The sequence below is a fragment of the Sugiyamaella lignohabitans genome, chromosome D, assembly GCF_001640025.1.
Source record: "Sugiyamaella lignohabitans strain CBS 10342 chromosome D, complete sequence".
NCBI lineage: Eukaryota > Fungi > Ascomycota > Dipodascomycetes > Dipodascales > Trichomonascaceae > Sugiyamaella > Sugiyamaella lignohabitans.
Window position 1 is genome coordinate 2213307 of NC_031673.1, and position 27274 is coordinate 2240580.

Below are 27274 nucleotides of genomic sequence, written 5' to 3' on the forward strand. Positions count from 1 at the left end.
CTGGAACTTTATTGCTGTTCATGAATGAGGAAAGGTCATTTTGGATGTTGCATATTATTACCCAAAGATATCTTCCAGGAGTTCACGAGGTGAATTTAGAGGGAGTGAATATCGATCACGGTGTGTTGATGATATACTTAAGACAAAACTTGCCCAACTTTTGGGATAGGTTATGTGTCAATTTTGATGGGCAACGTTGTGATGAATTTATAAGTAAGCTACCGCCTATCTCTCTTGCCATAACTGCCTGGTTTATGGGTGCCTTTGTGACTATTCTTCCTCCAGAGTCAATGCTCAGAGTCTGGGATTGTATGTTTTATGAAGGTCCTCGTATTCTGTTTCGCGTTGCATTATCTATTTTTAAGCTTTGTGAACCAAGAGTTAAAGATATTTCTGATCAAATGGAAATGTTTCAGTATATTCAGAATTTCCCTAAAGGCTTGACAGATCCCGTCGCATTTTTGGATATTTGCTTTCGTCATGTTGAAGCTATTAAAGACGATGACCTGAATCGTACCAGAAAATTTGTGACTGACAGGCGCAAGCTGGCCTTTTATCCTCAGGGTCTGGGTGGAAATGACTCTGGAAATAGCTCTGACCTTCCTGCTATCAGCGATCTAGATGCATATAGAGCTTTCAGAGCGTCATCCAGCAAAAAGGGACTCTCGCTGAACTTCCATCTCAAACACCAGTTGAGAGCCATCACTGTCAAGAGCCGTAGACTGAGACATTCCTCGTCGATTCAATCTGCCTCAGCTGCTACGTCGGATGGCGGATCGTTTGGTCGCAGGCTCACTTCATTCCCCAAAAAATCAAAGTCTTTGCGGTCTTCAGCCACATCGACACACTCTTAGCATTTGCAATTCATCACATAGTATACTGTTGCTGCCTAGCAGTCTTGTAATGAATAAACTAGATTTAATTTTAATCCTCAAAGTTGAAAAAAATAAGAGGTGTTCGCACTGGGGGTCCGATCTGTTACCAGACGCCGCGAAATATTCCTTGTTTTGTTATCAGGTCGTATAATATCACTAACTATCCAAGATATTAACTGTAATTGATGATTTTGAGTTCAAAAAAGCACATTTCGGCCATCAGGCTGCGAACGGCTGGGCTGAAGATTTGGCTGGTTTTCTGCTCACGGGAATTCCATGAGATCGGATTACAAGATCCTGGTTCCTTGGCCCAGTTGGTTAAGGCACCGTGCTAATAACGCGGGGATCGGCGGTTCGATCCCGCCAGGGACCATTGATTCTTTTTGTGTTTGTGGTTTTTTTTGGGTCACTTGGCACTTTTATTCCGTCTTGATAGAATATGGAAAGAATGAGATTTATTTTGTAATATAGACTAGAAGACCTAAACATTGGAGCGATTCTATTGTCTTAGCAGAGAATTCTGATTACGAGACAGACCGTACTCGATGATTTTAAAATCAAACTGTGGAGGATACCCGTGCTTGTCAATGACATGTCGGCGTCGTTTTTGAGCAGTGGAACAGAATCTGTCACAACCCTCTACAAGGCATCCATACTGATCTGTTAGTCTAAAGTCTGAAACCCTGGAGGTCCGACTCGAGCGAAGCGAGAGGAGCAGCGGGGTCTGGGGCGGAGCCCCAGCCGCCGGAGGCCACAGGGACGCTTCTTTGGCTTCCCACCCCCAATATACTACTCCATATTCACTCAATGAAATGGGAACAGAACGATTACTTACTATCTTTTCACCTCTGGCCTGTCTGGCACCGGCAAAGGCATCGTGACATTCTGTAATGTGTAGTTCGAGGATGATTTCGGATGGGAAAACTTTGTGACATACACTACACCTGTAACTGTGGAATCGATGATAGTGGCTTTCGAATTGTTCGAGTGAAACGAATTGCAATGGGTCGATATGGCAGAATGGCGGCAGATTACAGGTTATCAACTGGTCTGGACTGGGTTGGGCACTATCGAGAGAAGCAAGTTTAGGCTGTAGATCCACATCATTAATTACATCGTCGTCATGAGATCTGACTCTTTTCATTGATTAAAGAGTGGATGAAAAGGTGAAGTGGTAAAGTGGTAAACATGATTAACATGATCGTCAGGTGAGATCAAGCAATATGTAGCCGCATTGGCTCTGTGGACATCAGGAATCAATGATTCAGTTTTGATTATAATTGCACGATTGAAAAGTATGAAGAAAAAAGAAGGTATAAATAAGAAATTAACCTATCTGGTCAGCTAAATTGTAATCTATTGATCATAGTTGGATCTCAAACCCATATTTAGCCTTTACTCATGGATCTTAAATCTCTTATCTTTTAAATGGATAGAGGTTAGGGTGAAATTTGCACTTATACTAATGAGTCAAAGCATGATATTGCAAGTCAACCCATTTTCCAACCAACTTGTAGAATGAGAACTTCACTTGGAAGAGCTATTTCACGAGCTAGAATCTCGAGTCGAGTCTCTGCTTCTCGACTTTCCATCAATGCATCCAGGGCTGTTTTGGCATCCCAGCCATTTACCGAGATCGGTAATAATGCTGGCAGCAGAACCCCGGCTATAAGCTACAGAGCTTACTCCAAACAGGCCAAATTGACTAAGGACACTTATCACACTGAAAGAGGAGACTATGGCCAATTGACATCTGAGGATATTGCTTACTTCAAGTCCATTCTCCCAGAAAACGGAGTTGTCCAAGACAAAACCGATTTAGAAATTTATAACCAGGACTGGATGAGGAAGTACAGAGGTTCATCTGAGCTTGTTCTGAAGCCCAAAACCACTGAACAAGTCAGCCAAATTTTAAAGTATTGTAATGAAAAGAAACTTGCTGTCGTACCACAAGGTGGTAATACTGGTCTCGTAGGTGGCTCAGTCCCAGTATTTGATGAAGTAGTTATTTCGTTGGCCAACATGAATCAGATTCAGAGCTTCGACCCAGTCACTGGTATTCTTGTGGCTGATGCAGGTGTGATTTTGGAAAATGCCGATAATTTCCTGCGTGAGCAAGGATTTATTTTTCCTCTTGATCTCGGAGCCAAGGGATCTTGTCACATTGGAGGAAATGTTGCAACTAACGCTGGTGGATTACGTCTGTTGAGATATGGAAGTTTGCATGGTTCAGTATTGGGACTCCAGGCTGTTCTTGCTGATGGTACTATCTACAATGGTCTTAGCAAACTTCGTAAGGATAATACAGGCTACGATCTCAAGCAATTATTCATCGGATCTGAAGGTACTCTTGGTATAATCACTGCTGTTTCGATTCTTTGTGCTCCCAAGCCGTTGGCGGTGAATGCTGCATTCCTTGGCCTGGACTCCTTTGAGCAAGTTCAAAAGACCTTTGGTAGAGCTAAAGGAGAACTATCAGAAATTTTATCTGCCTTTGAATGCATGGATGCCAATTCACAAAACATTGTGGCTAAATACACCGATTTAGCCCGTCCATTAGAAGGCAGTCATCCATTCTACGTTCTGATCGAGACTAGTGGCTCAAATAAAGACCATGATGATGCCAAGTTGGAAAAGTTCTTGGAAGGATTACTTGAAGATGAAGTCATTGCTGATGGAGTCGTTGCTCAAGACGAGACGCAACTTAAAAACCTTTGGCAATGGAGAGAGCTAATTCCTGAGAAGCTGGGTCACGGTGGTGTATATAAGTATGATGTTTCCATTCCACTTGCCGATATGTTCAAACTTGTGGACGATGTTCAAGCACGTCTTGAGGAAGCTGGAGTTGTTGGTGATTCAGAAGAATTCCCCGCTATTGCTTCTGTTGGATATGGACACATTGGTGATGGAAACCTCCATCTCAACGTTCCACTTAGAAGATACGATGAAAAGGTAGAAAAGCTACTGGAACCATTTGTTTACGAGTGGGTATCAAAGGTCAATGGTTCAATTTCAGCTGAACACGGTCTTGGTTTTGCCAAGAAAAACTACATTCAGTACTCGAAGGACGCGGGATCCATCGAACTCATCCGTGATCTTAAGAAACTGTATGACCCCAAGGCTATCTTGAACCCATACAAGTATGTCTAAGCTGCCCAAATGTATATTTATAATACGCTATTTTAAAATTCACATGCAAATACAATTTTATCGAAAGTTGAGCTAGGGCCAAGAGTAGTATCCCAGCGGGTCTGATGCTAACTTAACGTTTACGTTTCTTTCGCTTAGACGACTGTTCAGATATAAATCCGCCAGCGAGAAGAGCGCCCCGTGCACAGGTTTGGATATGTCTAAACCGATCGGAGCCAAGCTGTATTCCACCGTACCAGCGAGTTACTACAAGCATGACATTAGTAACTTGCGCGGTTCTCAGAAACGTGAGCATATGCTCCCCAGCCGGTGGCTCGCCATCATTAGCATGGGCTATAATGTTAGTATACGTACGACACGGAGTCTGAAAACACGATGATACAGTATGCCTACCTTCTAGAATTATGTCACCTGTGGCATTAGCTATTCTCCAAGCTGTAATATTGTGACTAGCCTTTGCAATGCGTTTATCCAACTTCAGAAGAGCTAGTTTCTCTCTTGCATCTTCGTCGGACTGGATAGCTATAGCTCTACCTATAAAGACCGACTTGCGGTCATGAACAGTATCAGATACAGCCCATTCAATGCCACTGGTATAATTTCTTGTGAGAACCCGTGTACATGTGGATGGCCTCACAGCTAGATACTTCAGCATGCTTGTGAGTGACACCCGAGATTAGAGACGCTTTCATGAGAATTTAACAGCCGTGCCGCGGTCCATCAAGCTGAATGAACTTCTCTTCCATTAAAAAGAATGAATAACTACACTAACAAAAAAGCATTAGATGTCTAATGTTTATGTGTCAATGAGACCATTGTGTATGTCACAAACTTGGTACCGGTGTCGGCACTCGATGGTAAAAGAGGGTGATATTGTTGGCAATTGGAGGTTATTCAAATGTAAAGAGAGAGTATTTTGTATAGGAATATAGGAAACTTAAACCATGTATTAAATATAATTTGATCAAAGGAATTGAACAATGGGAAGATCAAGACGTTTTTGTACTATTCAAGCTAGTAAGCTGTTACAGTTTAATCGAGTTAAAGTTGCATTGCATTGCATGGTCGCTCAAGCTTTGGTAATACTGATATCCACAATCTCTACCGCCTCTGGGACAATGCTCGGAGCATCTTGAATTGCACCCTTAGCAGATCACTTTCTGCTGGTCTCACTAGCCGGAGGCAGTTTAGAAATAGAATCATGATCATAACAAAATAATAATTTACAGGAGACAGCTAAAAGGCAATATCGGATTCAGTGGCCACGCGAACAGCGCGACGTTGAACGGGGTCAGAAAGACCCATTCCACTAAGATACGGCCTAAATCGAACAGCTATCAGCTCGAATGCAGAGTCAGCAGCCTCAAGGACTTCTCTAGCGCGTCTAGTCGACGAGTTGATAAGTTCTGGGGTAATTGTAGAGGCCGGATTAGACCAATGCACCGGTGGATCTGAGATATAAGATTCCAGGGCCAAGATTAGCCGGTAGTAACTGGAAAGAATATCCGGAATATACCTCTGGACAGTACCTAGAGCATCTTCATCAATAGAGAAACATACTAGGTACGACAATGCTAGTAGAGCATCGTTACATAAAGCAACATTTGGGATGAGGGCATTGGTCTGGCGCCTGACAGTGTATCTGAAAGGTGCACCTGGTTTCGCTTCCAGGAATTTGGTAATTAGAGACTTGTACTGCGAAATGTACGTTTGAACTGTTGAACGAGCTTCAGTGATTGCAGATATAACTTCCTTTGATCGATGTGCTTCCTTATCTTGAAGATTGTCAACTATTCTAGCCCGCAGAGCATCAGAATTTGTTCTTTTATGATTCGTATTTAGGCTGGGATCAAGGAAAATATTGTCCCGGATAACTTTGATAGGTGGAGGAGAAGTAGCAGTTGTAACAGCTTGTTGGTGAGTCTCTTTCACCAGAGTATTTTTGGCTGTCGTCGAAGAGCCATCACCCGATGGTTTGTTGCTATTGGTATTATTTTTGGTTCCGGCTGAAGTCAATTTCTTGGTGAGATCTTCGGCAATTAATATACATTCACCATAGATTTCAGCCCAGGCAGATGTGGTGTTCTTATTATTGGGCAATCTGCTAGATACATTGGCTGGTGGTGGTCCAAACTGGTCAATTGGTCTGTCAATATCGCTATAAATAGAAGCTCTTCTCACTCTATCATTAAGAGAAATGTATGCCAGCTCCTGGAATGCAAGCAATCTTGTAAGTGGTCGGCCCGATGATTTGAGTCCAGTAATCAGAGTACCATTTGGATCGCGACTCTTGAAACTAATAAGCACACCTCGATGAAGTGGACCCAAAGACATATAAATATTGAATCCTGTGTTGCATGCCTCCCATAATAAAAAGAGGAAAAATGAGCTGAACAGAGTAATAAACAGCATTTCAAAACTCAATGGAAAAGAAACATATTCACCAGACCGGTGTAGTTTGTAAAGCAATACATATCTTGCAACCAAAAGTCCATTTCGCCAAATAATACCGCGGAATATCCAATAGACGATAGGGAATCCAATAGTAGCTGTAACAGCGAAAACAGTTGATCTTAGGAGAACGTCCAAAATCTTAGCCTTAGCCTTATAAAACGGGCTACTTTTACTACCAGAAATATCACCTACCGAAGAAAAACGCAAGTAATCGTAGTCGAACACTATGTGAAGAATTGAATAACCCAATGCTATAACAGTAGAGAACAAGGTGATGTACAGATATCTCTCGTTCAAACGAGGCAATTCATATGAATTGTTGTTTAAAGTTTTGGTGGTGATAGCGATATCTCGCATATTGTACTTAATGAGCCAAAAATACAAAAAACTAGAAGCTGAATATAGACTAAATGCTTCGAGAAAGCCCTTGCGTTTAGTGAACCGGTTGTAAAGCTCCAAAAACAGACTCGGATACTTGGATACTTCAATGTGCAAATTGTACTTTCTAAGGACAAGAATGAAAAATCCTGATAATAGAATTGGCAAAGCCCGGAATGGAAGGAGCCACCATATCCAACCCATTTTGACAGGGAGCCCTGTCAACAGTGCAATTATCCACGACAAGAAGAATATCGTCTTGAACAACATGCCAAACCTCACCTGTAAAAGAGCCATCACCATCAAATGATAGTGAGGCGGTTCTTTCCGCTGTGGGTTGCTCTGAGGAATCATTCGCACCACAGAAACCATTGTGCAAACTGGTATTGCCACGCTTCTGCTTTGCTATATGATTTAATGATCTAGGTCTCGAGACTTGCAAATGTAAACAAAAAATTCGGACCAAAACATGGCTCCTAACCCAAGTCGCGTTTGGAGGTCACGTGATTTGGATTATCGGGACGAGAGATAGATACAATTGCTATGTTGTTAATCGACAGAAACGAAACGACAATCAAAACGAGAACAATATCTAATGCTTGTATGCCGCCCTCACTGGCTGGTATAACTCCTAAATTAGACAATTAGATCGGTATCGTAGCTTGTTTTCACGTCAGTATGTAACTTTAGGCTGTTTCATGATAGACAATAGAAAGATAGATACAAAAGAGAGTGGCAACTAAATCAATTCTCATCCAAGCAGAGATCAATTCTTGAATATAAAAAAAATATGGTGAAATCACAAGATAATTAATCGTTATTGTTGACATAGAGAAGATATCGATTGACATTTGTCAATTTGTCATGTGCATAAGCAGCAATGATCTGCGATGATATCCCGTATTCGGATTGATAAGGAATTCGTGAGTGGCGAGCAATTGTACTCTCATTTCCTCGATATTGACACAAACTAAACGCGATTTCCTTGGAGTAGTTCATTCAAAGAATAGCCTTGATCCAATGTGAATCAATAATTCAATTGTTTAATCAGGTTTTTTGCTTGCGGACTTAACAGAAGTATGCGGCTGCATTCCAGCTCGTGACGCAGGGCCGGTGCAATATAAACCCCACTAAACTCAAGGTTCACCGTTCAGTTCAAGCATCAAGAAATATTACCCCATACTCATATTATTCGAGGCTGTATTTTATCAAATTGTAAAATTTTTTGGAGAATTCCTGTGTGGCCAGTGATTGTTCGTTCAAAATGTCGTCGAGATTCTTCTTTTCTCCTTTGTCTATGGGATTACGTGCCTCTGCCGCCTCTAAAATTACAGGTGTCGGACTCGGGTTGTCTGTTGGTCATTTTCTGACTAGAAGAATCAGAATTGCAAATGAGGCTGCTGTTGATCCCATTGTGTACACAAATAACATCCAAAATAGGCCAATTGCTGTACGTAGAGGACGTGGTAGACTCAATTATCAACATCTTTCCGTAGGTAGTTTCAGTGGTCTATTATTAGGATATATTGTTGGGAAAATAAGCAAACTTCTTGTCTTCCTGACAGCTACAGGACTCTTGTCAATTCAATTTTTGGAAAGTAGAGGCATCATTGAAACTTCGTCTCTACCTTTCGTGCAGAGAATATACCGGTTTGGCCGTGATCACTTGAACATCACTGAATTCATGCTCGACAAACCTTCTTTCAAGTTCAGCTTCTTGGCTTCGTTCCTTATTGCTGCTGCGAATGCGTAGGCTACTGTCTAATTTTGTATTTAATTGAGTAAATTGTGACTACTACTGGAGAGTTATCTAATTTTGAGAGACGTATGTCTTTAGAGGTGGAGCTGGGCTCTGCCTGAGTTTTGTTGCTCTAAAGATTTTGAACCTCATGAGATCTAAGAGCCATTTATCAGAGCTGTCATTTAGATTGTCATGGCGATCTCATTTTTAAATTGTCTATTATCTATATACAATGGATTGTCCACAAGCATTACATATATATCTTAAATGGCTGTCATGAACAACGGCTCGCGCTGAACATATTGGCGAGGTTCTAGTCCATCTGCAACTTCGAACATACTGGTCCATTCATATTCGCCTCGGAGAAGAACAATGATGCCCAGGTCAACATCTACGCTCTGGCCGGGCATAATCTGCAATACAGGCCGCTGTAGCACTCCATTGTAGATTATCTTTTTATGAATTTCATCTGCTTCAATTGGGCCCTCATTTCCATACCTTAAAGATGGTACTAAGCGTAATATTCCACTGATGGGAACATCCGAGCCATTGAAAATTGTGGAGCGGACAACCAATTGATCGTCATCAACATCCACTTGCCAAGTCAGTTCATTAACCTGAGCAATAGATGACGAGGATGAAAACATGTTCATAGACACCTTTACTAGCTCTGTGCGTAAAGTAGTCACCATCCATCTTGACAAACGAATACCTCTCAGCTCAACACTACCTGTTCTGGTCGAACCGTCAACTTCCCATTCACCACCCAGATAACTCAGTAGTTGTTCTCTATACCAAAATGTCTCAGTCATCAACTTTACTTGTTCAGGTGTGAGATTCTGGTCAACCACATATTGCTTTCTACTCATGGTTGGAATAGGTTTCTGAGGATAGAACTCGCTGTCAGCTTTACTGGGTTCCCATTTGATGGGTAATAGGAATCTGCTTGTTCGGGATGGGTATATGAGTTGTGTGACTTCTGATAATCGCTTATTGTCCGCACTTTTACTCCATATTTTAACATTCATAGCTTGAGACCAAGCATTTCGCAAGTCCAGGACCAGAATGAAATACCGCGAGTTTGGCTCTAATGGTTGGAGCAGACCGTCAATTCGTGTCAATGGGTGCTCTGACGAACGATACTCAGTTAAAGGGATAATATCACATGCCGAAAGCTCGATACTAGGATTCACCGTAACATTCACAGGGACTGTTATTCGCCTGACCCACGTCGTAAGAGAATCAGCATCTTCTGAAGTGTTTTCGCTCTTTTCGCTTTCATCAGAATCCATCACACCGTAATCAAGGTTAATGACTGCACTTGTGAGACCCCTCTTACCAGAAACTTGGAAGTCATATTCTCCAGTTTCGTGGGGACCAATTCCTGGGCTGTTCAAAATTTGGAGCGCTCTACGTTTATAAAGAAAATATTCACATTCGTAAACTTCATTTAGAGGCAGATCCTTATCAGCTAAAGTCGCTTGTAATGGTTCCGTTGTGGAGTCTACGAAGCCAAAGTTTACAAGTTTACAGTTTGTATTAGACTGGTTGGAAAGACTTATCGTAAAGTTCTTCTTCTCGCCTTCTAAAACCATTACCCATGTTTGTTCTAGAGAAAGCTGATTTTTCGGTAGTAGAAGTGGTTGAGATGGAAGTACTGCCAATTTGAGCTCACGAACAGTGACCAAGCTGTTATTGTTGACTGTGTTTCGTGTTTCGTCAATGTCGCCCCTTTTGATGCCTGAATTTATTCCATGCGTTTTGAGCTTGACTTCCAATCGGGGTAATCCTTGGTTCGACAGTTGGTATTCCTCGGGGTGACAGCCCGAAACTTCTATTTTACAACCGGTGATGATAAGTTCACCTGGAGTTTTCGGACTCGTCACAATAAACAAATCATGAACAGAGGAGCCAGGGATAAATACATTACCAAGCTTTGCATCAATCAGTTCTACATTTTTTGTCAGCAATGTAATTTCGTTGACATGTACCTCGAATTCAAAAGGATTCTGAATCTTAAGCGAGAATTCAACTCGTTCACCCTGTACCAAAACTCTTTCGGACACGTCTTTGCTTTTCGAATATGGGTTGTAAAGGAAAACTTCGGAATTTTGAGATTCAACTGATTTGCTTTCAGATCTACGTCTAGTAAATCTGGTTGGCATGACTGTGGTTGGTGGGAGAACTTTGATATCCCGCAGCATATAAGGATCCCAATATTGACCATAAACAGGACCCCGCTCGCTCTTTCTTGATAGTTCGACCGCTCGATGTAGACTAGAAAATAACCTCAATTGCTCATCTCGGTCTAAAGAGTCTGCCATGGTGGAAAACAATAGACTAATGAAATATACCACACCTTGATAATGGCTGATACTCTCACAAATTGAAATGCATGATTTGAGAAACGACAACCTCAATTCAAGCCACCCACTACCAATCGAAGTCACTTCTCCAGCAGAGAACACTCGACAAACACTGTCAAGAAACTCTATTATTCCTCCTTTTTGGCTTCTATCCAGCATTTGCAGCACACCAGTTTCCGCCGCAATAGGATTTCCGACCATACGAAGAACCATTTCACGAAGCACGAAAGCTCGCTTACGATGCAATCCAACTCCGGAATACAAACTTGCTAGACCAGAATATAAGCGAACTTGCAAAGGGATGGGGAGATTGGCGATTCCAGTCGAGTATATTTTATTACACCATGCCGCCACAGAGGCTGCTGATGGACTGTCGGATGTGATATTCAGCTGTAATGGAGTTCCTCGTACAATTGCCGATAGCACGGCCCCATTCCACCCACCACCCTGTCGAGACATGACTAATAACTTGGCAAATCGTAAAATTGTTTCACAATAGACAATTTGGGGTATAGTATCTTCGCTGGATGTAGGTGTACGATTATAAAATCGAATAACTGCGTCAGTCAGATCAGGTAAGAAGTCGTTCAGTCGAGGTGGCTCATCTGATCCCGATGTGCGAAGTGGTGCTGGCATGGTAGGACCCTCTGGTGATGGCGATGGTGAAGTTGGAGGAGGTGTACCATTAATTGAGCTCGTAGATTCATTCCTGCTCCCATATCCACTGCCATAGCCGCCTCCATTTGTAGAACTATGGCTCACGCTAGAAGTATGATTATGAGTTCCACCTCGAAGTGTGGCATGCAATGCCACTGTTGGAATAGTAACAGGCACCTCCAGAAATGACTGTAAAACGAGACAGATACCTATCCCTTCTAAAGCCGAACCATACCATAGATGGTCGTATGCTGTTTTCAGTATAGTTGCAGCCTCGGTAAATTCTTTCAATGCATCGGAAAGTCGGCCAGCAAGTAAATACATGTTTCCTAAAAATTTGATCATTCGTCCATGCTGCTTCGATTTAGTCCTATCTGATAGTCCTAGAGATATAGAGCCTGTTTTAGTTATTGAAATCGAGTTGGAATATGATGAAGCATTACTCATCGTCGTACCAGATAAATTAGATGAAATAGATGGTGAAATTTGACGTGAGAAGCTTTTATGAATAGAAACATTGTATGGCTTGTCATGGGCTGTTGATGTTGGTGGTGGAGTGGGACTGGTATTTGTCGGAGTAGCCTGGCCTGAACCACCGCTAGATATGCCTTTGGCTCCGGGACTTCCTTCAGCGTCACTTCTTAGCGGCCCTCCTCGTCCGCTTACTCTTCTATTTCGATTGGACACTCCTGGAGGAGCGTCTAAACCTTTAATACTAGGACTCTTAAAGCTGCCCATTTGTCGTGAAATAACATATACTGCGAGCTCTGCTAGAAAGTCGCTTGTAACGTCGCACATGGCTGTCTCTAAGCTTGTAAAGCTGGATAATTTTGATGCTGATGATAAGATTCCAAATATATGTTTAGATTCGATTTCCAAAACACCTTCTTTTGGTACTCCAAATACAAATATTTTATGCATAATAGCAGCTGGGTATTGATTCCGCAATCTCTTGAGAGCTTCCTCCAACCACTGCCCATGACCCGACTCGCCGCAAAACTCCTTATAAGATGTCAATGCAAATACAGCAAATGTTTGACGATAGGGCTCCAAGTCGTACATGGAATAATACTGTTCATCGTTCTGTGATAGCGAAAAGTCGTATACTACTTTGCCATTCGGGTAGCCTTGTGGGCTGAACATAGCTGGTCTTGTTAGTATCCATTCAGGAGGTTGTCGAGAGCCTTCTCCAGTACCAAATAGCTACCTATTAAGCTCAAGTAATAACCGAATAGCATAGGCAGATATACCAAGGGTTCCAAATAGTCAAAGTATTTGATTGGGGAGTACCACTTACCTCTATCGGTTCGTCCATCTGGAGTAACATCTACGAGACGGACCTCGCAAGCTCGCGACATGCGCTCAGCATATTGTAGAAATACTGGTTTTTTTATCTGACCCAAGGGGCATAGCAAAGCCTTTACTCGCGATGGTGCGACATATGAATAGGGATCCAAGAGCATTTTTGACCGGAACAACTGGCCAGACAAGTCTGCTCAAAGACTGCTGGATTATATGCTCGTTGAGTGGTTTCCAATATCAATCTCCAAATAATATTCGTTATTCAGTCCAATCGCATGTCAATTGAAACTTAGGGTCTATGATGCAGTTAAAGGTATAAATTGGACTCTCTTATCCAGTTATTTGGCCAATTGATTGGATCCAATCTTACAGGACTATTTTGACTTCGTGTCTCTCTGATGGCTGATCTGTCTATCCTGTTTATCATTGATATCGCCATACGGAGGTTAGTCACGTGCATCCTGTATCAATGAAGTCGTGAACTGAGAAGTGCAATCTACACAACGCTATAAAGATTAAAGTTGAACCAATTGTCAGAATAACTGTCGAGTAGGACTAAAATGGTGATCTGATTGTTTACTACAGTTAGTAATTGAAAGAGTAAGATAGAATGCCGGGAGGAAATTCGGGTGGTGAAGGTTTGTCAGGCACTGGGTCGGCATCGGGCTTTTTGAAATCGAGCTCTTCATCTTCTACGCCCGCTCCCGATAGGCATGGAATGTTCAGTATGGAATCACCTCCCTCGGGTGGCCCGTCAGGATCTGGCTCGTCATCTGGAAATCATACCTCTTATGCTAATATAGCGGCAATGGCTATCAAATCGGGTCCATTGGCAAGAATCGGCAAGGCCTTGTATAGTGGAGTGTCTGGGGCTTCATCATCAGTACCGAACTCAATTCCTGGTTCAATTCCTGCATCTCCTTCATTCTATTCAGGGTACTCAGATGGTGGTAAACGAGCTGATACTACAGGTGGATCACCTGCTTCTTCTACGTCAACGAATATTGGACATTATACCGACATGACTGACGACGATGAAGATGAAACTTCGCTCAAATATACAGCTCGTGGTGGTATATTCGCCATGGCTAATTCACCATCAAAAGAGCATGTTGCCATTGTTGGTAAGGATTTCTTCCAGGTGCTAAATGTATCGAATACCAATGTGTCCTTGTCTCATAATGTTAGAGGTGGAAGTTCAGCTACATCCGGAAACCGTGATTTTGATAAGACTTTCAGTGCCACTGCTTTGAAATGGGGGTATCAATCATTTGATAGGTATATTGCGTTGTCAAATGCCGGAGGTAGGATTTTTGTATATGATGCAGAGAAGGGCTCCATAGGATCTGGCATCCGTAGACCAGTGTCTCAGCTACTAGACTCGACAAGAAACATTCACTCTTTGGCATTTAATCCTAATCAGGGCTATAATTTGCTATCTGCTAGTTCAGATGGTACTGTCAAGCTGTGGGATCTTAGAGAAAATCCAAAACATCCTGCATTAGTTTTTGTCAAGAAAGGAGGAGACCCATGTCGAGAAGTCCAATGGAGTCCGTTTGAACCTCGGCGTTTTGCTGCGATATATGATTCCGGTGTAATTCAAAGGTGGGACTTGCGACAGCCACAAACTTATGATCGTAGAATAAATGCACATTCGGGTGCTGGACAAAGTCTTGACTGGCATCCTGAAAAGGACTACATTGTGTCCGGTGGCCGTGACCAACAGCTCCAAGTATGGAATATGAGTAATGACAGTTCTCGTAGTCCTGATTATGTGATTCATACTCCCAGTTCAGTTGCAAAAGTTCGCTGGCTGGCAAATAACAACGGACGCAATAACAGTATTATTAATAGCGGCCTAATATCCTGTGGACGAAGTAAAGGCGACAACCTGTTGTGTGTTTGGGATATAAAACGACCATACATCCCTATAAACGCTATTGAACGCCATACAGATAGTATCACTGATATTTGTTATCGAAACGAGCGATATATTTGGAGTTGTTCCAAAGACAAGACTTTTCGACAGCACAGCTTACTATTTGAGCCTCTACTAATCTCCAACCTTTCCTCGAGTGCCTTTACCTGGTCATCGACAAATGATTTACTATTTGTATCGCAAGACAAAGATAGGCCGAGTGTCATTGGTATACCCATATCAGACGACACGCTAGGCAGTGAACAATCCCATCAGCATCTAAGCAATAGACGACCCAGCATGAATGTAGACATGAGTGGCAGTCCAGGATCTGTCACTGGAGTTAGCAATACCAATAATAGTAATAGTAGACGATCTGCTAGTAGCCAACGTCCCAGGAGCCAACTTGACCCAGTATCTTTGTCGTTTTCGCCCATTGTATGTAGTGCAAATTTTCCTGGCAATGATCCAAATATTTTTAAATACTGTGCTCAACACTATCAACTGGTACCAAGGCCACAGGAAACCATTGCTGACGTATGTCTTCATAACAGTAAAGTGGCCAGTGCTGTCAATAAACTAAGAACAGGACAAGTCTGGCTCATGCTAGCAGAAGCTGTGGAGGATGAGCTTAATAGATATTATAGCTTCCTTATGGCACCCCAACAAAATCAGGAAAGACAGGAACATGAAGAAGAAAAGAAGATAGACAATGCAGAACAAAAATCACATTCTACCAAAGTACAGATATTATTGCCTCCACCTAATTTGCCTCCACCCAATCAGGACAACAGTTTGTCGCCAGTATTTCCTGAAACTGCTGCAGGCATTGGTAGGTTTGAAAAGGCTTCTTCAAGCTATAATAATAGTGTAACGAACCACCAGGCGGTCGCGAGAGGAGACCCGTCCAGTTCAAATACTCAGCCCATGACAATTGGAGGCCGATCCAAAGGTAATACCTCTAATGATGTCACTGTTGCCCCGAACATGAGTTTCTCGCTGACTGGTAGCCATCGTTACTCGTTTGATACTACTGGTAGCTCGCCAGATGACTCGTATGGGGGTATTAAGGACTCTACAGGTGCAAGTTATACACATATATCCATGTTGAGTTCATCAGTGCGGCGAGCAAGAAACTATTCTACCTCGACACATATTAGTAGTGGCACTGAGGGCGGCAGTAGTAGTGCTAGTTTGGGCCCTGTTCAAGAGTTTCCAGCAACTGAATCAGTGGGCACTTCTAACCAAACAGGTGAACTAGATCTCGTAGGCAAAAGTATCGCCGAGTGGAAGTCTCGCACTTTGGACGATATAAAGGAAGACGTTTCTGACAGTAGCTATGTGGCGTCGAATAATGGAGGAGTTGGGACCCCTGTTAATAGCACTATTGGTAACAGCAGTATCCTCATACCAGGAGTCAGGTCAGTTGTCAATACAGAAAGACTGCAGAATTCTGTTTCTTCTTCTAAACTGTCAGCTGCTTTGTTGGGCAAAAGCAGCTCTCCTGGAGAGCCCAGTAGCCCTGTCAATCTGTCAAATCAGAGCCATGCTCATACTCATGGCCACAGTTTAAGCTCTGCAACTACAAGCCAAGGGGCAAGTAACTCAGCCACTGGATCTAAAATGGGATATATGTCGAATGCCAGTTCTCGTAACGCGCAGCAAACATTTAAACAATTTGTTTCCACGCAGACATGCCCTTGGCGAACAGAGGTATTAGTCGCCAAAGCTGCCGAGTTTGCAATGGACCAAGGAGATGTTCAGTTGTGTGCTGTATTAGCAGCTGTTTTTCTTCAGAACTACCCTCGTATTTGTGCGTCACATCGCACTGCCGAAGAGTGGATTGTGTCATATGTTGGCCTACTTAAACGTCAAGGACTTTTTGTTGCTGCTGCCAGTTTAACAAAAATCTGTAAGTTCAAGTCTGTCCGCAAAATTGCCAAAAATGATACCACACTTGATACTTTATGCCACAGTTGTCATGCACCTTTGAGCGAGAACGCAGCTATTGTCAAAGAAAAAGTCGCCAAACTGGCCCAACAAGCTGCTGGAACTGACTATGACGAAGATGAGGATCCGTCAGCCATTCCTGTTGCAAGCAGTATTGAAGAAATCGGTTATTATTACTGTCAAACCTGCAAAAGACTGCTAGATGGGTGTACTCTTTGCCGTGCTCCGGTCCGTGGTTTGGCTCTTGTGCTGCTTGAGTGTGGTCACAAAGCTCACCCGCTATGTCTCAAAGAATGGGTTTTCCAGGAAGGTATGGTTGAATGCCCTTCAGGATGTGGCACCTCGCTTGTCAGATAATATCTGTATTGTATTTAATAATTTTATTTATTCATGACTATAGAATATGGCAGTCACAGCACACACTCTCTCTCTCTCTGCAATTAACTCTGTACCCTCGTACTACTTTTGATTTGATTATTTAATGAACGAATTTATGGACAATTGTATAATGTAGTGAGGCGAGATGAGCAAAATAAAAAGGAATAAAGTTAAGAACAACAAATTGTCCCTGTTAGTAGAATAGCGATATCTGGATCCGTGAAGTTGAAGCCGCGTTATTCATTTAATAGTGCATGAGACGCGCTCGCGCGTAGTAATAAGGACGCGTCTTGAACGCATGATTCGACGATTTCTACAATTTCAAATCATACTTACATCCACAAAATAAATAAAAATGAATAGTCACTCACAGCCACTGGAAGGCGGTTTTTTAACGGGTCAAGGAAACTCCTCAAGTGGTTTCCGCAGGGAGCAAACACAATCTATCAGACCAGTCACTATTAAACAGCTGAATGAATCTAGCGAAAGTGGCTCAGATTCAGAAATCATTCTCGATGGTGTTGCTTTGGAGAAAGTCAAAATTGTTGCGAGAGTTATGAGCAAGAATGAGACTGCTACTGTCACCAATTACCAAGTTGAAGATAGTACTGGCACTTACGAAGTCAAAAAATGGAATAATAAAGTGTCTTCCTCGCTATCGAATGATATTGATATGGACGACAGCAATCATACTGCCGACGATGAAAAAGAGGACAATTACTACGTTTCAATAATTGGTACTGTTAAGGTTTTTAACAACTCACGTTCAATTAATGCTACTCATATTCGACCAGTCACTGATTTCAATGAAGTCATTTTTCACCAGTTGGAGGCGTTAAGCACTCACTTGGCACTATCTCAAACTAAGACTGAAAATGGTGGCGGCTCCCAAAGTTTGTTTGTTGATGATGGAGGCCATAAGACTATTCGTGATCGCATCATTGATGCATTTAGTGGTGACTTTTCTTTAGAACTCAGCTCAAAACAACTAATGTCATACTTACCAGGAGTTGGTGAGTATGAAATTCGTGTTGCTGCTGAATCTCTGGTTAACCAAGGTGGTCTGGCAACTGCCGACGATGATGTTTACATGCTAGCCGCAAACTAAACGTCAAGTTGATTATTTATGTATACAACCGTAATTTAAACTCTAAGATATTGATAGATCCAGAACAGACCTCTGGCGAAACTGCACAGGGCAATGTCCACTATTTGCCCTTCTGCTATACTTAACCCAGCAGACTCAGAGACCAGTCCCTCAAATAAGGGCCCTCTAAAATACAATATATTACAATATATTACATGCTATAGCTGATCTGTCTCTTCTTTTATATCGTTACCCGCAAAAAGTACGTTAAGGAGGTCCTCACGATCAACGACCTCGCCTCCAGAGCTTTTATCGACCATGTTTCCTAGCGTTTGGGCCAGTTCATGTGAATTGGAACTTTCAAGAATCTCTTCTGAGATTATGCCGTTAGTTCGCTCCTCTGTAATCCGTTTGGATTTGACTAGATAGTCTAACCGCTTCTTGGTACTGAGTTTGAAAATCGCCTCTTCAACTGTATTGAGGATGGTAAACATCCATACAGTAGTCTTTTTCGTCTGTCCTATTCTATGAATACGTGAAATGGCTTGGACCTCCAAAGCAGTGTTGACCAGCGGTTCACAGAGATATACATGGGTCGCATTGACAAGTGTCAGTCCAGCGCTAAAATTTGTTAGTAATCTATCAGTTTGTGTTATTTTAATGTGTTTACTTACGATTCAGCTTTGGCATGCAACAAGAAGCAAGCTATTTCAGGATTCTTCTTAAATTCGTCCATTCGCGAATTGACCGATGCATACTGGATATAATGGTCGTCCAGGGCAGACTTCAATAGATCTAACATTTCTGTCCATTGCGAGAAAATTACCACTTGGGTAGTTTTATCCAAATGACGGAGCCACAGCAAGTGCTGTACTATAAAATCGATCTTGCTGCCATAATTACTAGAGAGAGGCATCGATTTTATTTCAGACACATTTTTCTTGGCTGCTAAGGAATAGATTCCGTTGCTATTGGCATTGCTGTCTTCTTCCTCATCTTCTTCAACCAAATGTGTCATTTCCACATCAGTCCGCCGGTAAGTAAAATTGTATACTTGGTCAGGCCCAAGTACATGCTTACAGACGGGACACGTCTTGTGTAATTTCCACCATTCCTGCAAGCACTCTCTACAAAATTGATGGCCACACACAGTTAGGGCACCAATAATGAAAGTTGACTGGCAAATTACACACAATCTATCAATATCCTCGTCTGCTCCTGTTGCATCTTTCTCGTCCACTTTAGATTGCACACTCTGCTTTACAGAGCGAAGACTTGACAAATAATTTCTCCGTCCGAGTTGCTGGTTTATAACCTTCTTAATAGCAGTGCCTTCTTTTTCTTTTTTCTTCAAAAGTCTGCTGATATCCTTGTCATCAACCTCAACAGCTACGACGTTATCAGATATCTCCTGCAGCTGACGGTAGTACTCTACTCGAGCATTGTAGAGATCAGAAAGAAATGAAACTTCTTTGGTTAACATCTTGAGCTCTTTCCTTTGTTCATTATAAATCTTGGTTACCATGGGTTTCATTTTCATTAATAAATATACCTCGATAGACCCTCTTGGGCCCGTAAGGGTAGAAGGCAGGGTTCTAATTTCGGACATATAGCCGGCCATCGAATATTCAAAATTATTGGATCCTGGGACGCTCTGGATAGGACGACAATCATTACGTGCCTTTTCTAGATCTTTTTGGAAATCTGATTTCGCATCATCTAGCACGGCAACCTTCTCCATGATGGTGGGATCGGATGTGCCTGTTATTGCCTCGGTTCTGTCAGAAAGAACTTGTTGCAACACTTCTAAATATGAGAACGCGAATTCTTGGGCATCCAGCGACTCTCCATACTCTTCGCCATCAGGATCAGCATCTTTGTCTAATAGCCCCTTAGTAAGAAGTTTTATAATCTCTTCTCTCCAATTGTCTATTAAATCTGCCTGGCGGTTTAGTGCTTGCCCAAGTCCATTTATGGCGTCCAACAAATTTCTTGACTCTATTCCTACTGCCATTTTCTTGTCATCTATAGTGGCATCATCCAGAGTCACGAATTGCTGGACTACTGCCCTTGATTTCAATTTTTCCACTAAAACTTCAACCTTCTGAGTGGGCTCCGTTAAAAGCTCTCGTCTGAGCAACTCGGCAAGATCGTAATATTTCTTCTCAAGTTCCTGATGTTTCTTTTCCTCGTCAGATAGCTCCCTTTTGTCATCATTAGCACCATCATCTCCAGGTTCATGATACATCTGAAAATGGCCGGAAGCAACAAAGAAGTAGCATCTGTGGAGTAGTTCGACCCAAGACCGTAAGCGCAACCTGCGCAGTTTGATGTCACTATCGTCGATCATGTCTTCATCTTCTTCATTAAAGTCGCTTTCAGAAAACGGGGTGCTAGTAACTGTCATATCCGGGTCTGTTCCTAGTCTGAGTAGTCGATCTTTCTCGCGTTGTTTAAATCGTGCTTCGCGTGTAGCTTGCCTTTCCTTTTCTCTGCTTTCTTTCAGCGCCAGGGCCTCTGCTTCTTCCTTACGTAGATCTTCAACAATGGGCAGCACACCATTCATTGCCTCAATCCACAACTCTAATGCCTCTGCGGATTTATGTTTCTTCTCCAACAACTGGCCTCGTTCAAGAAATAAAGTAAAGTATCGTCGCTGATCCGAAAGTAGAGAAGTGGCAGCTTGCTCATACATGGCATCAAAAACATCCTCAATTGTCCGTAATGGTCCTCCACCAAGAGCTTTCCTATTACCCATACCAATTCTGGCATGACAACAAGCCTGTCTGAGGCGGACCAGCCATGTACTGAGAAGACTCGAATCTATGGGCATTCCTTTATGCTCAAGTTCATAGTCTTTGCAGTCGTTCAGCATATCGTTATAAAGATGTTGATAATTATTCTCTTCAATCGGAGTAAATGGGATTGACAGTAGGATACGCCTTTGAGCAGGAATAGAAATATCGTCCTCCAGCATTGAACTAGTATGACGAATAGACAGGCTGCTGAATAACCCTTCAAAATCGTTGGGAGAAGCAAGTAATTGCGACCAAACCTTATTCCAGCTGGCAAATGGCTCCATTCTCAAGAAAATGAGGATTCCTTGCAAATCTGTCATATCCTTCTTTACTGGAGTACCAGTAACACCCCAAGCATGAACTCGAGGAATAATTCTGGCCACCTTTGCTGCATTACTGACTCCACTGTTAACCATTTGCACCTCATCCAAAATTACTCTCCAAAATTGCACTTGGACAAGTGGAGACTCAAGATGCTCCCGACCAGGTGCAGCTCGATAAAATGCAAAATGCATTTCGGTCGCTATCGTCCTGTAAGTGGTAATGACTACGTCGTACTTAGAAAGTTCTGCTGCAGTTGGGACATCTTCGTTGATACCATTCTTTCTACCTCCCTTCAACCCTTTATAAATACATACAGAGAGAGAGGGTGCGTGTTTTGCTAGCTCCTCCACCCATTGCGTACGGATAGAGGCGGGGGTTATTACCAGCGTTGTTTTAGCCTTTAGAACTGTACGACCAAGGAAATAATCGTACAGAAGGTTTTGGTCTCGTGCAGTGATGACGGCAGATGGATTTGCTTTCTCTTCATCGTTTTCGATCTCATCTCCGTCGATTGGTGACTCAGCTGCCGCCTCGTTCTGCGTCTCCGTGCTAGTAGTAACAGATTCTGGTTCAACCGGCTCAGGTGACTCAACTGGCTCTTGCTTTATTCCATTAACTTCCTGTGACTCTGCTATTACCCCATTCACGGTCCCAGGAGCAGGAATATCTTCGGTAGCAATATCCTTTCTCTGATTTAAAAGTAACAACGCAATCATTTCGACAGTTTTTCCAAGACCCATCTCTTCAGCAAGTAGACCCTTGCCACTATAATGCTCTGAAGACGCCATCTGCTTTGATATTGTATCTCTTAGTGTCTGCTCTGTACATACACATCCAAGATATGGATTGATCCAAAGATCCTTATCATTGTCTTGTGGGGTGGGAAGAATAAGCTTGGACCAGCCAGGCGGCGGGGAAACAACATAATCACGGACTTCAGGATCTAAGTCTATAATTTTTTGATGACCTCCATCAAAAACAAGATCCTTGCCTTCTTTCCGCAAACACCACATGACGGTTTCTCGTTGGTATCGCAATAGTGACGATACCAACTGGTCTACTTCGATCGTTGCCGGAACAGCAGCTTTATCTTTGCGAGCGCTTATGATGTTGTAAAATAATGGGGCATCTACTGCGGCATCCAAATTTCTAGAATTCTTTTCTAGGTAAGTCTCATTATTCAATAAATAAGCAAACAGCAATCTCATAGCTGGAGAATGTGTCGTCTGAGCATATAAAGCATCAGCAGAATCTTCCATTACTAGTGAATAGTCGATGCTTCCTCTAAAAGTTATTTCCATGGACTTGGAATCAACTTTCTCGACGTCTAAATAGAGAACAGGGCTAGTGATCTTACGAAAGATCTGATGTGCCTTTATAGATCTCGAAGAAGTTGCAATCTGCTTCAGAAGAGCAAGTTCATCAGAGATAATTTTGGAGTCCTTGGTGATCTGGAGCTCAAGCAACAGTGGAGGGACGAATTTTGGCTCTGATTTCGACCTAGACTTGGCTCTTTTTCTCTTCTTGTCGTTTACAGACGGATCTTCCTCATCTTGAGGATCTCGAAATACGTTCTCTGCAACATAGACCAAGAACCTCGTGGGGTCATCGTCCCGCTTCACAACATTTACTGGTATTTTGCCATTAAATGGACCATTGATTAGTAAACTGAAATCGAAAGTAGTATCGCTATTAAGATCAGACGATATTGGTTCGTTGCTGCTAGTCCCATTAGTAGAGCTGTCGTTGAACGGCAGAAGTATTCCGATGTTCAGGGATCTTTTGAGCAGAGTTATTCCTGGTCTATCATTTATCTCTATAGGCTCTCCTGGAGCACTAGCCTCTAAATCTGCTCTATCCTCAGTTTTGACATCAGTCTTAGTCTGGGTTTTATTACTGGTCTTCTTCCTTTTCGCTAGTGGCGAACTAGATACGGAGTTGTCTTCCGAAGTCAATCCCCGTGCCACCGCTCGCAACAAGGGACGAAACACACTAGTAGCGACAAACGTAACGTGTGGTCTGTCCAGCGAGAAGTAGATATCAGAATCCATTTTATCTGTCCATTTAGCAACGAGACAAGGAACAAATCTGCGTTCAAACTATTCTTCTCCGAGTCCAAAGACATCTCATGTAATCTTCAATTTGACCTAACCTACTGAAACCTTAAGTGGTAAATTGCAATGTTGATCAAAAATAAAGATAGCGATAAGAGATGTAGAATATGCATAACAGGGTCTAAGGGTCTACGCTGATACTACTTTAGGTTGCCGCGAGTCATTTCGTACACCATTTTTGTTTTCAATATTTCACAACAGATAAACAGATGTGCTACAGTCCTACCCAACACAAAAAATATATTTTACAGTCAGAAAAAAGATACTAACTTACATTCAGGCTGATAAAGGGCCATAGTGAGAACCTGTCTGACATCTGCTTAGTTTTCCCAATCAAAAAAAGAAACCTGGAATGACAATTCAGCTGAAACTCTGGGTGAGAGTCTAGCGAACCTCCGGAGCTGGAATTTCGTTTTAAATACATCCTCTTTTTTGTCACAACCCTGTTCCACACTGGCGTTTTCTCAATTTGATTCGATTCAAACTGAAGCAATGGCTTCAGAACCGAATTAGAAGAATCCAAGAAATTCAAAAATGATAGACTCGGAACGTGAACCCACAATTCGAAAAAAACCACCAACTCCACCGCCAAATACAGCCCACAACTCCACAGCCACTGCCGGGTCGTATATATCGCCAGTGGAAATTTACCTTACCCATGGCATGCGTGGTCGTATCCATCGGGTTTTTTCAGATCAGGCAACCCGTGCCCAATGTTGATGATCGAGGGTGGAATATTTATAAATATACGCGTGGGGAGCCAGGGGTCAGCAGGTGAGCAATAGACTATCCGGGCCATAGGGGATCAATTCAGACCACAAAACAACTGAGTTGGAAACTAAAATAATGGTGAGCTCTGCCGAAATCGGAAAGAAGAAAGATCAGGCCAAAGCAGTGGCTGATGCCGCTGCTGAAGGCACCGCCGACTCTAAAGAGGTCCGATATGATCCTACTATGATGAACGGACCAGTCGAATACGAGTTTGGTGGTCCTATTGGTAACATTGCCATGATGTTTGGATTCCCTGCTCTCATGTGGTATATGTGGGCTTGTTATAAGCATAACAACTGTCAACTTATGGGACCCGCTGACGGCGAATCTGTTGTCGAATTTGTCAAGAGAATCTATGGCTATGTTCTTGAAGGTGCTTATCCTACTCGTCAAGCCTGGAAAATTGAATGGGGATTCCTGTTATTTCAACTGGCTATTTCAGTTGTTTTGCCAGGTTTCTGGACTGAAGGTCAACCCGTTCCTCATTTGGGATTCAAGAAACTGAAGTACTTCTGTAATGCAGTTGCTTCTTTCTATTTCTCAATTGCTGTCTCACTTGCCCTTCATTTCACTGGCATTTTCCCCTTGTATACCATTATTGACAAGTTTGGTGAAATCATGTCGGTGGCCATCATTTCTGGATTCCTTATTTCGTTTGCTGTTTACTTCCGCGCCTTGGCTGACGGAACTGCAGTCAGAATGTCTGGAAACCATATCTACGACTTTTTCATGGGCGCTCCGTTGTATCCTCGTATTGGAATTGTCGACCTCAAACTCTTCTTTGAGGTTCGTCTTCCCTGGTTCACCCTGTTTTTCCTATCTCTTGCTGCTGTATTGAAGCAGTACGAGGAGTACGGATATATCAGCAACCAGGCCTGGTTCGGTATGTATGGTACCTGGTTGTATGCCAATGCTTGTGCCAAGGGTGAGGAGCTTATTGTTCCTTCTTGGGATATGTTCTACGAGAAGTTTGGTTTCATGCTTATTTTCTGGAACATTGCTGGTGTTCCCTTCACCTACTGCTTCAACACTTTGTATATCGCCAGCCGCGATCCTGCCGAGTACCGTGGCTCAATCCAGTGGAATGTCTTCCTTTGGGTTCTTATCAGCGTTGCCTACTACTTCTTTGACACTGCCAATGGACAAAAGAACTCGTTCCGTCAGCAAATGAAGGGCAACTTCAAGCGCCGTAACACCTTCCCTCAACTGCCCTACCAAGTAGTCAGCAACCCTGACTACATCAAGTGCAAGAATGGAAGTACTTTGTTGACCGACGGTTGGTTCAAATACGCTCGTAAGGCTCACTACACCGCCGACTTCACACAAAACTTGTGCTGGGCTCTCAACACTGGCTTCAACTCCCCTCTCCCCTACTTCTACCCATTCTTCTTTTTCTGCATGATTCTCCACCGTACTGCCCGTGACTTCGACAAGTGCGAGAAGAAATACGGCGAGGACTGGGAAGAGTACAAAAGAAGATGCCCATACATCTTCATCCCCTATGTGTTTTAAATTGACGTGTACATATCCTAACACTCGTGGTGGGGGGGGTCTGCCTCCGGCGGCTGGGGCTCTGCCCCAGACCCCGTGGCTCCTCTCGCTGCGCTCGAGTCGGTTACGTCGGGGATGCCCGCAAGACCCCTGCGAAGCAGGGGGCCACGGGGTCTGGGGCGGAGCCCCAGCCGCCGGAGGCAGGTGGTCAGTGGAATATAAATAAGTGTATTAACGACGCTGTCTTTTTTTGGTCCGCTCCCAGACGCTGGAACTTTGTTTGTTCCGTTTGCTGGATGACGAGACGCCCGAGTTTGTGCTCTTGCGGTCCAGGAAGCTCCAGTCCTCGCCGAAGAGTGACTTGCCGAAAGCGTCTCGCTGTCTTTGACGAGCTGCCCGCTTTTCTTGTTTCTGAGATAGTCCCTGGAGACGAGTGTAGTTCTCTTCTTCGTAGTTTTGGACCTCTTTTTGCTTGGCACGGTCGCGCTCGGTACGTTCTCCTCCTCGTCCGTTGTCCATGATTGTGCTTCCGACTGAGGGCTCTGCCAGGGGTGCTGTAGACATTTCTCGAATGTACTCTTCCATAGTAGAGTTTCTTTGTTTGCGGCCCTTGGGTTGTTCTTTGGAAAATGGAGTAACCGCTGCAATCTTTGGCGCTTTATATTTCTCAGTGGATGATGATGATTTAGCGGGGTCTTTGGACCTAATGCCGTTGCGTCTATCTCCTTCGGCCGAGTCGTCATTGGCTCCCTTCAAAGCCATGGGGTTGGGCTTGAAATTTAATGCATCATCATCTGAATCAGAGTCGACCTCTTCTTCTTTGTCAGCTTGTCCATTAACCTCATCTTCAGCAAGTTGTTGTTGTTTCTGCTCTGCCTCTTGCTGCAGTTTAGAATGAGCTCGAAGAACTTTTTCGATCTGATATGCAATTTTGGTTTCTAATCCTTTAACTCCCTTTTCTAGCACCACTCTCTGTGTGACTGATGCCTCGGTGGCCTTTCTTATTATTTCAGCAACGTCTTTCTCAGACTCATTATCGTCGGTAGATGCAAGTGATAGTTTACCAGCGATAATCAGAATGACATTATGGAGATATGATAGCATAGTATCATTTTTCAGTGCTAATAGTGAAATACCCTCTGGAATCTTGGCGATGGATTCATCGCTGAATGAAGTTCCATCGTCAATCGACTGGGTCAATGAAGTTATAGATGTATTTATAGTCTCTAGTAGCGCATCCATGGTCGATTCTACTAGCAAATCTTGTGATTTATGCCTGTCGGTAATAATCCAAACTCTTCTGCTCCTTTCTTGATTTGAAAATCCAAGTATAGCTTCAAATGAAAGTGCCAAGCTGTCAAAAATACAAGAAATAGTGTTATTGTCCACAAGTTATTGGGTCTGTGGTTATTCTATAATACCTCTATCAGATTCCTGCTCAAAAAAATTAAGGATCGGCAAATTTCATATCGTATCAGTTGCAACTGGGCTAGGGTCGACGTTTTAATTTTTTTATCTGC

General features: G+C 42.9%; 10 protein-coding genes and 1 non-coding gene across 11 annotated transcripts; 6 read left to right on the forward strand and 5 right to left on the reverse strand.

Moving 5' to 3' along the window:
• Positions 1-20: 20 nt before the first annotated feature.
• Positions 21-854, forward strand: MSB3 (Msb3p; the record flags this gene model as incomplete). The annotated part of the gene is made up of 1 exon (XM_018882459.1): positions 21-854. The coding sequence occupies one exon, from the start codon at positions 21-23 to the stop codon at positions 852-854; it is 834 nt and encodes a 277-aa protein (XP_018736833.1).
• A 320-nt stretch (positions 855-1174) lies between these two features.
• AWJ20_5327 lies at positions 1175-1248 on the forward strand (the record flags this gene model as incomplete). The annotated part of the gene is made up of 1 exon: positions 1175-1248. It is a non-coding gene; the product is annotated as a tRNA-Ile (tRNA).
• A 126-nt stretch (positions 1249-1374) lies between these two features.
• Positions 1375-2019, reverse strand: AWJ20_5328 (uncharacterized protein; the record flags this gene model as incomplete). Its single annotated transcript, XM_018882460.1, has 1 exon — positions 1375-2019. One exon carries the CDS (start codon positions 2017-2019, stop codon positions 1375-1377), a length of 645 nt encoding a protein of 214 aa, XP_018736834.1.
• Positions 2020-2393: 374 nt separating this feature from the next.
• DLD2 (Dld2p) lies at positions 2394-4025 on the forward strand (the record flags this gene model as incomplete). Its single annotated transcript, XM_018882461.1, has 1 exon — positions 2394-4025. The coding sequence occupies one exon, from the start codon at positions 2394-2396 to the stop codon at positions 4023-4025; it is 1632 nt and encodes a 543-aa protein (XP_018736835.1).
• A 1236-nt stretch (positions 4026-5261) lies between these two features.
• NDC1 (Ndc1p) lies at positions 5262-6836 on the reverse strand (the record flags this gene model as incomplete). The annotated part of the gene is made up of 1 exon (XM_018882463.1): positions 5262-6836. The coding sequence occupies one exon, from the start codon at positions 6834-6836 to the stop codon at positions 5262-5264; it is 1575 nt and encodes a 524-aa protein (XP_018736836.1).
• A 2025-nt stretch (positions 6837-8861) lies between these two features.
• On the reverse strand, positions 8862-12764 carry TRS120 (Trs120p; the record flags this gene model as incomplete). The annotated part of the gene is made up of 1 exon (XM_018882464.1): positions 8862-12764. One exon carries the CDS (start codon positions 12762-12764, stop codon positions 8862-8864), a length of 3903 nt encoding a protein of 1300 aa, XP_018736837.1.
• A 769-nt stretch (positions 12765-13533) lies between these two features.
• Positions 13534-17148, forward strand: RTC1 (Rtc1p; the record flags this gene model as incomplete). The annotated part of the gene is made up of 1 exon (XM_018882465.1): positions 13534-17148. The coding sequence occupies one exon, from the start codon at positions 13534-13536 to the stop codon at positions 17146-17148; it is 3615 nt and encodes a 1204-aa protein (XP_018736838.1).
• Positions 17149-17524: 376 nt separating this feature from the next.
• On the forward strand, positions 17525-18277 carry RFA2 (Rfa2p; the record flags this gene model as incomplete). Its single annotated transcript, XM_018882466.1, has 1 exon — positions 17525-18277. One exon carries the CDS (start codon positions 17525-17527, stop codon positions 18275-18277), a length of 753 nt encoding a protein of 250 aa, XP_018736839.1.
• A 649-nt stretch (positions 18278-18926) lies between these two features.
• IRC20 (E3 ubiquitin-protein ligase IRC20) lies at positions 18927-23429 on the reverse strand (the record flags this gene model as incomplete). Its single annotated transcript, XM_018882467.1, has 1 exon — positions 18927-23429. The coding sequence occupies one exon, from the start codon at positions 23427-23429 to the stop codon at positions 18927-18929; it is 4503 nt and encodes a 1500-aa protein (XP_018736840.1).
• Positions 23430-24338: 909 nt separating this feature from the next.
• On the forward strand, positions 24339-25775 carry ERG4 (delta(24(24(1)))-sterol reductase; the record flags this gene model as incomplete). The annotated part of the gene is made up of 1 exon (XM_018882468.1): positions 24339-25775. The coding sequence occupies one exon, from the start codon at positions 24339-24341 to the stop codon at positions 25773-25775; it is 1437 nt and encodes a 478-aa protein (XP_018736841.1).
• Positions 25776-25985: 210 nt separating this feature from the next.
• On the reverse strand, positions 25986-26996 carry LCP5 (Lcp5p; the record flags this gene model as incomplete). Its single annotated transcript, XM_018882469.1, has 1 exon — positions 25986-26996. One exon carries the CDS (start codon positions 26994-26996, stop codon positions 25986-25988), a length of 1011 nt encoding a protein of 336 aa, XP_018736842.1.
• Positions 26997-27274: the final 278 nt, after the last annotated feature.